The 14,618-nt window shown below is 39.0% G+C and overlaps 1 protein-coding gene across 1 annotated transcript; it reads right to left on the bottom strand.

Moving 5' to 3' along the window:
• Positions 1 to 1,489: 1,489 nt before the first annotated feature.
• LOC140157645 (cytochrome P450 2U1-like) lies at positions 1,490 to 7,336 on the bottom strand. The gene is made up of 3 exons (XM_072180883.1): positions 7,297 to 7,336; positions 4,222 to 5,190; positions 1,490 to 1,748 (listed from the first exon to the last, which is right to left on the bottom strand). Exons 1-3 carry the CDS (start codon positions 7,334 to 7,336, stop codon positions 1,573 to 1,575), a joined length of 1,185 nt encoding a protein of 394 aa, XP_072036984.1. The 3' UTR covers positions 1,490 to 1,572.
• Between the last annotated feature and the right edge of the window lie 7,282 nt (positions 7,337 to 14,618).

The following is a 14,618-nucleotide window of genomic DNA, read 5'->3' on the forward strand; positions in this document are numbered from 1 at the left end:
TGGCAAAACCATTGGTATTCCATTTTGTCTGGCTCATACGTAAATTGACGAGTGTATTGTACGGGTCTTTGACCGCATATAATTGAGTTCTCGACCACCAAGCAAACAAGTTAAATTATCTCTAATCTTTCTCTTATATTGTAACACAATCAGAACTACTATAATTAAACAATTTTAGCTATTTCTGTATGTCAATATTTGTTCTTGCCTAAAATTTACTTTATTGCCTATTTATATATATAATGATCACACAAAGATATATGGAGCAACCTACTTTGTTGCAAACTCTCTGCAGTTGCATTAGCAGATAGGCGAGGTCTGCTTGTTCTCTGTTGGTAAGTGGTAGTCTTCAGTGAACGGCTCTTTCAGAGCCACCAAACCTTTAAGTGTAGACGATTTTCATTATCTAAATCAATACAATATTGAAAAATAACACTTTGTTGATTCTTTTCAAAAGTTCATTCTACAAATCATATGTATACTTTGAAAACTTGCTTCATTTATTGTTGTATGAGTTATGTAAGTTTTACAAAAGTATTGTTGTTTCAGCCCTCTTTACAACATAACTCAAGAACCATAGGAGTTACAAAAGTATATCTATGATCTTTGAATTCTTCTGCACAATCGCTATGAAATGATCAATGCAATTTTTGCCAAAGCTCACTACCATTTACAAGATGTTGTGAACTACCAAATCGCAACAGTTTAAAATAGTTGCTAACCTTAAATTCAGCAGATAGGCGAGGTCTGCTTGTTCTCTGTTGGCAAGGGGCAGTCTTCAGTGAACGGCTCTTTCCAGACCCACCAAACTTTTTACATTAGCAGAAACAGGGTCAGGCCAAATTGAAAAAGTTTGGTAGGTGCTCAAACCAGGTGGCAAAGTTCTAGTACTGTTTCCAATACCAGGACACCAATTAGAAGCCAGATATCATGGCCCATGTGAGGTAGAGTCAAAAGTAGGTGAAGTAGATTATATTATCAAGACTCATAGACGCAAGAGCAGGCAGTTATGCCACATAAATATGCTCAAAGAGTGTGTTGAAAGAAGCATTTCAAAACCTGCGTGTACAGTAAAACATGCTGATAATCTAGACAAACATGTCGATGTACACAAAATCGCCAATGTAGACAAGAGTAAAGATGACAATTCTGATGTCACATTTGACCAGGATAAAGAGCTGGAGCACAAAGAGTATAATGTAAAATTGAACAATTCTGATGTGCTCACTAATTTGGACTCAAATTTAGGTAATCTTTCTCAAGCTCAACAAGGTCAAATTGCAAATTTGATTCACAAATTTGACAATATATTTCCTGATACGCCAAGTAGAACAAAGAACGTCTAAGATTTCATTGGTCAATAATTGAATACGCCTAAGATGATTGGTTGTTTGGGATTTCTGGTCCTGTGATTCGTTAATTTAAGTCTACCGCGAAATTCTTAGACGCCTAAGAATGCATCTTGGAAGAGGCACGTTTCGTAGTGCTTGTTAGGTACCTAATCGCCTGTCGTGAAAGTGTGACAAGATGCTGGTTGGAATCTGGTTTTGGAGACATTATAGAAGGGTATGTCTAATCCCGATGTATGGCACGTATTTTATAATCGTTTGGATTCCTTCCTTGATCGACTATTGACACAGTATCTCCTTTCCAGTTTGAGCCTTCGATTCGGAATTGATGCATGAGATGCGTGAAAAAGATGTAGAGCTCCATCCTAGCTAGGCTTTCTCCAAGGCAGATGCGTCGACCTACAGAAATAATAATGCAAGTAAATTGAATTATAAATCAGGTAAAATCTAGTAGTACAAATCAAGGGCTTAAAGCAAGACCTGTCTATGTCCATTTTGGCCAAAATGAGTCAAGTCTACTATATATTAGGTATGTTTATGGATACTCTTCTTCGATAGAAGTGACTAAGTCCAATTATAGTGAAGAAAAGAGTGCACCATAGCAAAGACAATAGTGTTTATGTCCATAATCATTTGTTTTTATATAAATTTTTATACCAAAAACTGGCTATGTCCAGTTTTTTAAGCTAAGGAACTTGTAGGGTGGAAGATGTGCGGACCCGAATGTGCGATGTGTAGGCACGGTACCATAGAAAGTCTATGGATAATGTCAACAGATTATTTGATGACATACATTTTCTCTTTTTATGTTGAGTTGAAAACTAAAATCCATGAATATTTAGTACCATTGTGATGTCAGTAATTGTAGGACTTTGTGTAATTTCATCTAATTAATTAGACTAAAGCCTCCAGCATACTTTCCTGCCGCTGCGGCAAGCGGCAGGGCGTTTCAACCAATGACAAGCCTTGATTGTGTCCGTTTGTCTGCAATACGCGTGCGCCACGCCGCTCAGCGGCAAGCGGCAGGGTAGTATGAAACCAGCATAACGAGCACGTTTACCTCCTCGTCCATGCCTTTTCCATGCTTCTATGTAAAACAGTCAATATTCAGAATGGCAAGTAATAATCATTTGTGAGCAGTTACTGGAAAGTATTTAGTCAGCTAATTAATAGCATTAATTAAACCTTTTGAATAGTTAATTAGGTCTGATAACGAAGCAAATACTTATCACCCTGTAACATAGAAGCAAGCATCGCACCAAATATAAAGTACATGTATATAGTTTCTGGTGGGCTTTTTTCAAGAAAAAACTCCTGAAAAGTTAAAGGCCCATTCAGTGATTTGCTCATCCGGACGATCTTAAAAATCATCAAAATTCAGATTTTGGTACCTTTGTCATTGTAATAGATGTGTTAACATAGCCTGCTAGTAGTTCAGCCGAAAGCCGTGTATTAGTATTTAAGACAAACTGAGATATTTTACATGAAACTATAAAAGTGTAATTTATATACTGACAGTATATAAATTAGCTACATGTATTTGAATGGGGCTTCAACTTCGCCAGTGCTGCTGTTTTATTAGTTTATTTTGCCAAATTTTTCGTTTCAAAAATACCAAAGGATAATTTGAATGACTTATCCTTCATTTTTAAGCAATTTATAAACAATTTTAATTTTTTTACACTTGCGCTGGGATCACTGAATGGGTCTTTGATTGTTAGACCCCGTGTATCTATACATCCTGAATATTGACATCAGGTTTGTAATCTCTGTTCTTTATGCTTTCCAGCAATATACCGTATATTCTCACATCTGTAATTGGTACATAACATGGTATACCAGGCCTTGCCGTTTGAGGCGAGCGATCGCTCTCGCTCGCCACCGCTCGCCCAAACTCGATTTCTAGTGAGCGATTTTCCACTCGCCATAGACACTAAATATCACTCGCTACGAATCTCCCCAAATCAGCCATTTCAGTATGTAATCGCTTCTGTACCCCTCCAAGCGTAGAAAGTCAAAATTTTTAGCGCGCTTCGCGCGCATTTCAACATAAATACCGTTTTAAAACCGAAGCTTTACTTGATTACACCCAAATAAGTGATATTTGTGAAAATTCTATCACTCGCCTAGAATCATGCTAGCGAATGATTAACCACTCGCCTTTAAAATCTAGACGGCAAGGCCTGGTATGCCCATTCATCTAAAAATTGATGTTTTCAGATATGAAAATAGCATATATCACGAAAGGGTCCACAACTTGCTGCACATGTCATGGCCACATACAACATTTGTTATATGAGTAATATTATCACTGACAGCGAAAACTAAATACTAGTATTCACAATTTGTCGACATAATTATCAGTATGGGTATCATATTGATATCACGTATTATAAAATAACGAAAGCGAGGTCAAGCAGGGTATCACGTGATTATAAAAAACGAAAATGAGGTCAAGAAGGTCGTAATATCGATCGATGTTCACCCCATCAACGACAGGAAAATGCCAATTATATATTGGAATAGTCTGTATTAATTAAATGTATCGATTTCCTTAGTGCCTTTGTGGTAATGCAATCTGCGAATCATCCATATTGGACCTCTTTTAAATTACTGAAAATAACCCAATGGGTAACATTGACCCAATGTTGGGTACAATGTTTTACCTAACGGTTTTTTACCCAGTGTTCTAACAGTGTGACTAACTCCTACGTTTGTACCATTCACGCCCAATAACCACCGTTTCTCACAAATGGGTGGCGGTGATGATTCACCGTTTCTGTCACCGATTGACCCCTACTTTTGAAGCCCTGGCCGATTATCCCCGTCACGTGATCATGATACAATTAGTACCCACGCTCGGTAAACTTACCTGTACTGAACGGAATCAACTCGTCTCGGTTGACAACTTGGCCATTATCATCCAGAAATCTTTCCGGTTTGAACTTCCATGGCTCTGGCCACAGGTCTGGGTCACGATGGACAGCCCATAAATTAGACACCACTATAAATCCTTCTGGAATGGTAACACCACGTACAGTAGTGGTCTTTGTGCAACCGTGAGGTACACCGAGACGTGAAATACTCGCCATTCGTTGTATTTCCAACAACACAGCTTGAGTGTATTGTAAGTTGGGTTTATCAGCAAGTTTTGGAAGCCTGTTCCTACCAACCGCTTCATCAATTTCGTCGTGAACATTCTTCTGTATGGTAGGGTTGAGAGCCATATAAAGCATGGCCCAACGTAGAGTCAAAGCAGTTGTGTCTGTTCCAGCAATGAACATCTGTTTGATGGTAACTGTCAGATTGAATTCATTAAGCATTGAGAGCTTTCCACTTGAGCCATTCTCGTTAAAGCGTAGCTCGCTCAGATATGCATCAATAAGATCGCGATGGCTTTCTGTATCCAAATCGCGTTTGTGATTTTTGATAATTTCACTAACGAAGTCGGTCAATTTAAGTGCGACATCTGTTAGGCCAGTGTGGATTTGCTTTCCAAATGGTAGATGTGCGATGACTGGAACAAATATGAACACAAAATTTGTGATCGAATTCTTGGCTTGCTGCGTGCCTAAATCTAGGAAGTATTTGAATCGTTCATCCGAATACTCATAACGCTTTCCGAAAATAACAGAAACTATGACATTTGAAACAGCGTTAACTAAAACATGGTTGGGATCAAATTGTTCTCCCTTGAGCTTGGCGATTTCTTCAATTAAACACTTGCTTTCAGTTTCTATTTGATCTTCGAATTTAGATCTTCCAACACCAAATTTCTTGAAGATTTCGAGGATGAATCGACGTTCTTGGTTCCACCGTTCGCCGCTCGCAAAAACAACCCCTGAAAAAGATAATGATAAACAAGCATGTTAATGAACTGTATGGACTATGTGAACCAACATTCTCAGTGCAACTAGCTGCAGTATCACCTAAGTGAGATGGGATGGGATGGGATGTGTACGCTGCGGATGTTTAGGGGATGTGAAGGTATATGAAACAGGGGTGATTTTGGCGGGGCCCCTTATTTGGCATGACTTTGTAAAAAGCTTTTAATTTCACTCTTGCTAGATTTACTTTGCAATTGTTTTGCTTAAAGTATATTACGCAGCTTAGAAATAAAACCACAATTTGCTTTGATTTTATTTTTGTTTACTAATATGCACGGGATGAAATCTTGTGCGTATATTCTTTGTTTAAAATACAAAGTTAATGGACTTATAAAAACACCAAATAAACCGAGACCTTTGTATGGCTTAAACCAGTTTACCGCCTCTTAGAACCCGATAGACGGATAGACGGTGACCAAGTTGACCATAAGATCAATATAAACGAGGCAGTAAAACGCCTCTTAAGCCGAGTCGTGTTCACATTTTGAGTTACACCCGGCGTAAACTTACGCTAACATTGACCAAAATTCCACAAATATTTTCCCTACTCCTACCGTGTGTCCACACCTAGCCTACTCCTAGCAGTACGCCGACTAGTTCCACCAATCATTCACTCCTGGTCGGCGTAAACATTGGCTACCACTTCCGGTGTTTCTGTGACCTTTATCAACCACGCGATATGTAATTTCTTAGTTCTGACCAACAAACGGTCAAACTTACTCCGGGTGCCAGGCATAATCTGCGTTTACATTGCAACTTACGCCTGGCGGAGGTTACACCCAGCTCGCTACTCCTGACTTTTGTCAGGAGTAAATCGTCGGACGTACGCCTGGCGGAACTTACGCTGACCATCGTTCACACTGCACTTACTCCTGGCAGCGCCAACCGCTACTCCTAACAACTTGCGCCGACCAAGTTCCGCCGGGCGTACGTCCGACAATGTGAACACGACTTTTGTTTGATAATTACCATAAATCCACATAGTGGTTATTGCCAAACTTACAATATGGTGGCCCACTAGTGGGCGACAAACTGTATCATCAGCAAAATCCAAATCATTCAGCATCCTTGCCGGATCCCTACTTGACCGACGTGGGTAGGTACCAATTCTAAGATATCATTTCTGCGCGTTTCAGGCCTTATGGGGCAGAGCGTCATCACCCCTATATCTTCGTGTCAAAAATTGCCGTGATAGTATGGCGAATCCACTCGTTTTTCAACAGCTACGCATGGCGATTTTGTTCGAGATAGGCTGAGCGACTCAGGCTAAGCATATCATTTACACAATATGAGATACCACAGAGTTTCTATTCTACACGTGTTTATGATTTGCGCATGCTCAGTACCCCATATGATGTTGACGATTACAAGAAAACTCGATTTGTTGTCAGGTAAAACCCAGGTTTTGTTTTCAATACACTAACTGGAAATTCAATACACTCAGCGGCGATTGCTGTTTTCTTTAAACGCATATATTTTACTGCATTTTCACCATAACGTTTTTTAAATCGTACATTTAAAATGTGATATATTCACCGTTTGAGAATTATAATCAATTAAAAGTAACACGCATAGCCCATTCAGCTCAGATCCATGTGCTGTATAGAATATTACATCACAAGTCTATAATACAATGCACCATATCGAGACACTATGCAACTTTCTTTATCTGCGTCAATAATAGAATATTGATTTAAATTGAATGCATCTGTACTTCATCACTGAGCGATCTAGCGATCGATTTCTAACCAATCAGATATGACTCCTTTTCTTGCGTTCGGTGAAATACCAATCGCCCGTCGCTCACCAACGGAGTATTAAGACGTGATTCATTGCAGCGCAAACAGTATTTATAATCCAGGGTGTCGACACTGTGTGGGGTCCTATAAGGTATTTTTTTCTTTGTGGGACCCATGATTTATACACCACAAAATATTGTACCATACAAGCTATTGCTGCAACTTACACAGTAGGCTACCCCACAAAAATGCTGGCACATGAGCACCCCCACACACACCTAATACTAAATTATGTAATACGAGGAAACTGGGGTAACTCACCCTGCTGTGTCTGCTGTGTACCTCGATGATCCAACGCCATGTTGGGCCTTGCCAGCAAACTGGAATTGGTAAACGCCTCCTTACTCGACGGAAAGTCTGATAAGAATACAATATTTCGGCCAAACACATTGATCATGTATATTCCTCCGTACTCATAACTAAGTTGACGACCCAATTCATACATAGGTAGACCAGAGCGATATAAGAGCCACAAAAATTTGATCAAACCTACGGATGGTGGGTATGACGATGTTTTACGTCTCTTGACTGAGACAGTAACACAGACGAGGGTCAGAATAAATATCACGAGCAAAAACAATGAAGTAGGCCAACTACTTATTTCGTCAAGCAATGAAGCCATCATGATATCCGAAAAGAAAAGCGGACAGGAAAGGACCGTGGATCGGAAAGGGTAAAAATAAAAGCGAATATGATGTGCCCCGCGTAGGTTTGGTTGCAGGTCTTCTTATCGCAGATTGGTTAATGTGAGCTATATTGTGGCTACGCTTGATAGCAGGATCTGTGTTGAAAGTTAATAATATTGTGGATTAAATACCCTGACTAATTCACGTTCTTATGCTTATTGGCTGATCATCGTGCATAATATTATACACATACCCAGTGGGCAAAGGGTAGGATTTTGACGTTGTAACGTTGATACAACGCCGTAGTTTAACCTAACCTGATTTTACCATAGGCCTCTAGGTTGATTGAAATCAGGTTGAAATTTCAAAGTTGATACTACGTTGAAATCAGTTTGAAATCAGGTTGAATTTTCGACGTTGTACACTTTCTGTCTCTCTCGCCTTCTTTGATTTTTCTTTCTCTCTCACAATATAAAAGTGCCCTGGTGCGTTTGCTGTATTTTAAGGGTACACGATGTATTGTTGGTCGAAGCAGCCAACAAAAAAAAATATTTTTCATTATCTTAATCAACATATTATTGAAAAATAACACTTTGATGTTTTACAATAGTTCATTCTACAAACCATATAGAGTGTATGCAATAAAAGAACCGGAACAGTATAACAATTGAAATGGCAGCTATGTTGGAGGACAGTTTTAAGATAGTTTAAGATGACAGAGGGACAGGTCTCTAGATCGATTTTACAACCATTCATACCTATCACCTGTTTTATTGCATTATCATGCGAATTCCCCCGTGTTACCTTATGGAGGACAGAATTTAATTTAAATGAGATGACTCTGTCATGAGTGACGTAGTATTGAATACTCTCTATACTTGGAAAACTTGCTTGAAGCAACGTTCCCGGAACCACCGCTAGGTGGCAGCACACGACGAAAGCTTTGATGGAACACCTTAATAGAGGTTACCACTTCACTCATGTGTGACTTCTAACAAAAGGCGCTGATTCCCGTAGTATTCCTCATTCAAACCAATTCAATGCACGACCTCGGAGTTACCTGCATAACTTTGGCGGGCTATTTTGAAACAGTCATGGTTGCACATGCAGGCAACGCACTGAAGGGTCTATTGTTCTATTGTGTCCGATTTGAGCGCTGACATATTGGAAAATGTTGCCAATTAATATTCATGAGAGTGTACATTCAACGTCCAGTTATCGAAATTGGGTGACTTGTGTTGGGCAGGTGTGAAATACATCTGACTGGGTGTTTTAATTACGTAACGCATAAAGGTTTTGGCATCATTGAATGGCTGCCTAGTGCTGTTATATGCTTAGTTTCTATAATAATAATTATTATTTTCTTTATTTTTTCCTTTCTCTGCACTTATTCTTTCTTATGCCTACACTTTAGCAGTGGCGTAGAATTCTTTTTGACATGGGGGTGGGATATTTTTTGTAGGTCTTCCCGATATAGTGAACCCAGTACCTTTACCTTATGGTACAAATGCGCGCGAAAAATTTTACCATAGGCCCATTGAAACTAAACTGGTGAAATATGGGACAAAAGTGGAATAAATTCGCGCGATGCACTAAAGAGGTTATTCCTTCATGTAATTTTACACGAAATTAGGGTTAGGGTTAGGGTTAAGGTTAGGGTTAGTTTAGGGTTAGGATTAGGGTTAGGATTAGGGTTAGGGTTAGGATTAGGGTTATGATAAAGAAATGGCATTTTGTGGCTAACATGGTCAAATATGAGGTTGATTTCGACAGAAACCCATACACAGGCGTCAACATGGGGGGGGGGGGGGATTGTATGGACCACCCCATGTCAAAATATTGGGGGGATTTATCCCCCGGATTTATACGCCTATGCACTTTAGGGACCTGTCACTCCATCATTCTCCTTCTCGCCCTCTCTCTCTCTCTCTCTTTCTCCCCCTCTTCATTTTTTTCTTTTTGTCTTCCTTCCCTCCTTTCACCCCTCGACCTCTCCTTCACTACCTCAATTGCCCCTACTGGTTTTTAAAATGGATATTCGTGATATTAAGAAACCCATTTGAGTTTATTGAACAGGCCTATAGGCCTAACCATGATAACAACATATAGGCCTACTATGAAGGAGTTAAATATAGAAAGTGACACAAGTCGTGTTCACACTGTCGGACATACCCGGTAAGTGAGTTATTACCGGTAATAGGCGACTTATAACCGGTAGTAGTGACTTATTACCGGTATTAAGTGGCTTAAATCCGACCGTGTGAACACGACTACAGATAGACTTATACATAGCAGCCATGGCAATCGATTAGCAACTCTATTGAATTGATTTAAATGAGGCGCCTAAATAAAGCTGGGTGGTAAATAATTGTACTCCGATGGTGAAGTGTAATTTTGTGTGCTGGCGAACACTCGGTCACAGCCTTGGGTTGAATAAGGACAATAGGTACCTCTCACTGAAGTGGGCGCTTTCACATGGCATTCTTTTGATCACTTATTGACAGTAGCCTGCATGGTAAAGCGTTTTAACGCATTAAAATACGCTGTCAGGTTAGTTACCGATTTAATGGCGGAAGGCCTTTGTCTCGAACAAAAGGTACCTCTCGATGAATAGCTTGGCGGAACTTCTAATCGGCACAAAGTTACAATGCGTTACATAATCTATTGCGCCTCCACGAATATGATAGCTCCGTGCATGCAGGTACTTCTTTTGAAAGTCCTAAACAAGGTATAGCAGTCGTTGATAGGATATGCAGCTTATAGAACATGGATAACCTCTATTACTTTCATATGGAAAAAACAGGTAATGCTCTGAGATCATGTGCCTGAGATATCTATGATGTAGCCACAATTTTGACATTGTAGCGCATGGAATGCCTTAGAATGGTTTCAAAAGGGTTGGAAACGCTGATAAATATACGAAACAGCATAGATCTGTGCCTGGGCCAAAAAAGTGCATTTTATCGACATATCTAATAGACCCGTGACGTCTGCGTGACGTCACGGGTCTATACATATACAGGTAGCCGGGTATAGCCCCAGGCGGCATAGGAAGCGCAACACGTGACGTACGAGGCTGGCGAAGATACAGGGCTGACAGCCCCATTCAAAATACACGGTTAGCAATTACAAATGGAAAATTAACATACTTGCAGTGTGGTACATTGTCGTACCCCGACGGTTTTAGAGTAAGATAATTTTGCTTTGACACCACATAACAAATTTAGAATTGTTTGTGAAGATTTCATGATTATGTGTTAATCCAATGGCGACCTCAAAATTGGCGATATCGCTTCCATCACCGCCTGTATAGCCCCTTCATCTGGCCAGACGCCACCAACGGCATCCATCTCTAGTTCCGAAAAACTTTATTTATTGATTAATTGATGTTAATGAGTTATGTACGTTTTACAAAAGTGTTGTATTTTTCTGGAACAGCTAGTAGATTAGGTCAAGGCAAGGCTGCTGTATCAAATTGGTAAACATAAGTATATAAATTCTTTTATCTTTAACTTCAAATAGGTGTGCCAAAATGCCATAAAATCATATCTATCTTATTATATCATATCAGGGTTTACAATATGATAATTGTATTGAATTAAACTTTTGCAAAGTTCATTCATTCTAATATTTGATACCATATCCCGGTACCATATATAGCTATATGTCTCCTGTCTCTCCAGTGGCGTAGCCTGCACTTTCTGTTAGTGTGGTGGGCAAAGAGTAGCAAGCCAACTTTTAAGGTATGGCAAACTTTAACGAATACTAGTATGGTCAAAAATCTTAAATATCTGGGCGGCCAGCATGCCACAGGGGGGCAAGATGGGGGGGGGGATTCTCACGAAGGGAGCTACCTCCTTTGCCACCTGGCTACGCCACTGTGGCTCTCCTCCATCCAATGATACAAAAATAAGTACCAACATTCCCACGTAATATCGTTCCCCACGTACCCTCACAAAATCGGGAAATCCTAGCTATGATGTACACACAGTATATTTTTGGCAAAACCATGCAATTGTTGCTGGATTCTCGGCTACATCGCAAACCTAATCTATAAATATCAAACCTGAAGTCACCCACTTAGAATATTTCTGAAAGAGTAAAAATAAATTTCAGTATGGCCTTCACCAGCTCTCCTCCGAAGTGTTCAAAACGGTCATCCTTACCCCCGTGTACACATGTGGAATTTAGTTATCATTTTCATTAAAATCACTGCAAAAGGTGGCCTCGCAACTACAATTGGCCATTTGGGGGTCAATCCGAATGTTTTAGCGCAATAAAAAGAATATTGTAGGGGGTTACAATCATTCCTTCGGTAGATGAAGGGGGTTTAATGATAATGATAATATTTCTGCAATACATCATACTATACAGGAGCTATGATAATATTGCAATATTAAAGCCATAATGTATGATTTCCGTCAAATTTTAATTTTGTTATTCATTACCCAAAGTGCTGAAATAATATTAGAAATAACTGTTGAGAAGGGTTTCTGTCCGTTTTAAGCATAAATAACAATGTAAAGCGAAAGAAACCCCACTGGCTATTTTGGCTGGTTAACATAGAGTTCTATGTTAAAATTTAAAAAAAAATACTAGCACTGCAGATTTGAGAAAATTTTCTATGAGTTTAGACATAAATATGCAGTTTTCATCGATTTGGAATTTTGTTGCAGGTTAAGGAAAGTCGCATAATTACACCTACATTTAGTAAATTGAAGCATTTTATCGCACCAATCTTCGGTAGATAAGAGTTTAAATGAACAAACAATAGTTCATTGAATTAAATGATAATATTTCTAGATTCAGGTATCATACAATCCTCAAACATGTCAAAAGTTATTTTAAGCTTCATTAAAAGTTTATTAACTTTAATAAACTTCGTTAAACTTTTATTTAAAGTTTAAATAACTGAAGTTTAATTTGAACTTGCTTTCATTGACTAAAGACACTGATTATTTTGATCTGAGCTTATTAGCTCTTATTGCCTTCAGTTTTTGACTTGAATTTCTTTTTTAAACTGAAGAAGAACAGTTTATCTGCTCGAAATGTCGTTTTTTTTATCTGTTTGGTTTAGTTTTTCTGAATAATGTGCACAGTGATCATCACTTGTTCCAGATACTTTTGTACTGTTGCAAGTGATTTTGTAGACCATTTTGAGAATTCACCACCCCGGGGACCCGAGTACACATAAATAGGCCTATTACACAGTCATGCGCTTAATGTGATTTATTATGTATTTTTACACTATATTTTGCTCATTTTACCTTAAATGGTCGATGTCACACACAATACCTGTTGGACATACATCGTTTCCCATCCTGCTACTGCCGAAGTCATTTTTTGTAATTTTGAGAACAAAGTACAAAATATGGTTTTATGTTCTTGTGCATAGATTGGTGAACGCTTAAACCATATTTTGTACTTTGTTCTCAAAATTATATACAAAAAATGACTAGGCAATAATCGTAGCAGGTTGACGATATGCTCTTAGTACCATCCCGCTTCACGACTTTGGATTAAAGGCCCATTCAGTGATTTGCTCATCCGGACGATCGTAAAAATCATCAAAATTCAGATTTTGGTACCTTTGTCCTTGTCATAGATGTGCTAACATAGCCTGCTAGTGGTTCAGCCGAAAGCCGTGTATTTAAGACAAAATAATGCATTTTACACGTATCTGTAATTTAGATACTGACAGTATCTTAATTAGATACACTTTGAATGGTCAACTTATAAACAATTTTAATTTTTTTACACTTGCGCTGGGATCACTGAATGGGTCTTTAAATTATACATGTAGGCATAACGAAGTTTAGTGGTTTACACGTCATGCTCTAACAAATTATGATTCATTCTCCCATTTCGACGAAATTATGTTGAATAATTGGCAATTCTTATCAAAGTATCCACCCAGGTAGCCAGAGTTTCAAGATTTTGCTGGAGGATGTTATGATCAGACGGAGAGGCGATTTCTTTAAATACAATGCTGTCATCAGCAAAAAGGCGAATGTTGGACTGGAGATGTTGATTTATATCATTTATATACAAGAGAAATAGCGCCGGTCCCAAAACTGAACCTTGCGGGACACCAGATGTAACTTGTTCCCATGACGATAGACTACCATTAACTGCCACCGTCTGCTGTCTGTCACTGAGGAAGTCTGTTATCCATCTCAGGGTTGGTCCACGAATGCCATAAAAATCCAATTTTGCAGCAAGTCTATGATGCCGCACCAGGTCAAAGGCCTTGCTAAAATCTAGCAAGACCAAGTCGGTCTGACCCCGGCGATTTAGAGTTGATGCCCATTCATGAACTGAGGATATAAGCCGTGTTTGCGTGGACAGTTTTTCTCGAAATCCATGCTGAGAGTCAAGGAGAATACGATGATCTGCTAGGTGTTTTGACATGTGACTTAAAACAACGTGTTCCATTACCTTGCACAGTAAGCATGTAAGGAAGATGGGCCGGTAATTACCAGGGTTGGATATTACAACTTTTGGTTAATTTTGTCCTGGGGGCCGTCAACGATAGCTAAAGACACAATTTTGATTAATCAATATTCTATTCTATGTTTAACGTTTTACTTTGAAAATTTGAAAAATTCCGTCGCAGGGTGTTAAGAATACAATAATAGAAAAATTCGAAAATAAACTCACAAGGGGAAGGCATAGTAAATCTGCAATCCTATACGCCCCATTACAACTAAGTAATGACTTTTATTATGAATCATGAAATCTACACCCAAATATAGGCACACTGTGCTCATATAGCTTTAATATAGGCCTACATTACAGAATGGTGCTCAAGCACACAAAGCGCGCGACAGTTGCAAAAGGACACCAATCAATTTGAATTTCGGTCTTACATGTAAAACGGTCTTTGAAATTACATTTTATGTTAAAATGCATGCGAAGCCCCAATTTTTGATCTAATCCCGATGTATGGCGTGTATT

This window comes from Amphiura filiformis, chromosome 7, assembly GCF_039555335.1.
Source record: "Amphiura filiformis chromosome 7, Afil_fr2py, whole genome shotgun sequence".
Classification (NCBI taxonomy): Eukaryota; Metazoa; Echinodermata; class Ophiuroidea; order Amphilepidida; family Amphiuridae; genus Amphiura; species Amphiura filiformis.

Coding starts and splice junctions, on each gene's coding strand:
- LOC140157645 (XM_072180883.1), bottom strand. CDS start 7,336: ATGGCGTTGGATCATCGAGGTACACAGCAGACACAGCAGG. Junction 5,191..7,296: donor TACACAGCAGACACAGCAGG/GTGAGTTACCCC, acceptor TATCTTTTTCAG/GGGTTGTTTTTGCGAGCGGC. Junction 1,749..4,221: donor GTTGATTCCGTTCAGTACAG/GTAAGTTTACCG, acceptor TTATTTCTGTAG/GTCGACGCATCTGCCTTGGA.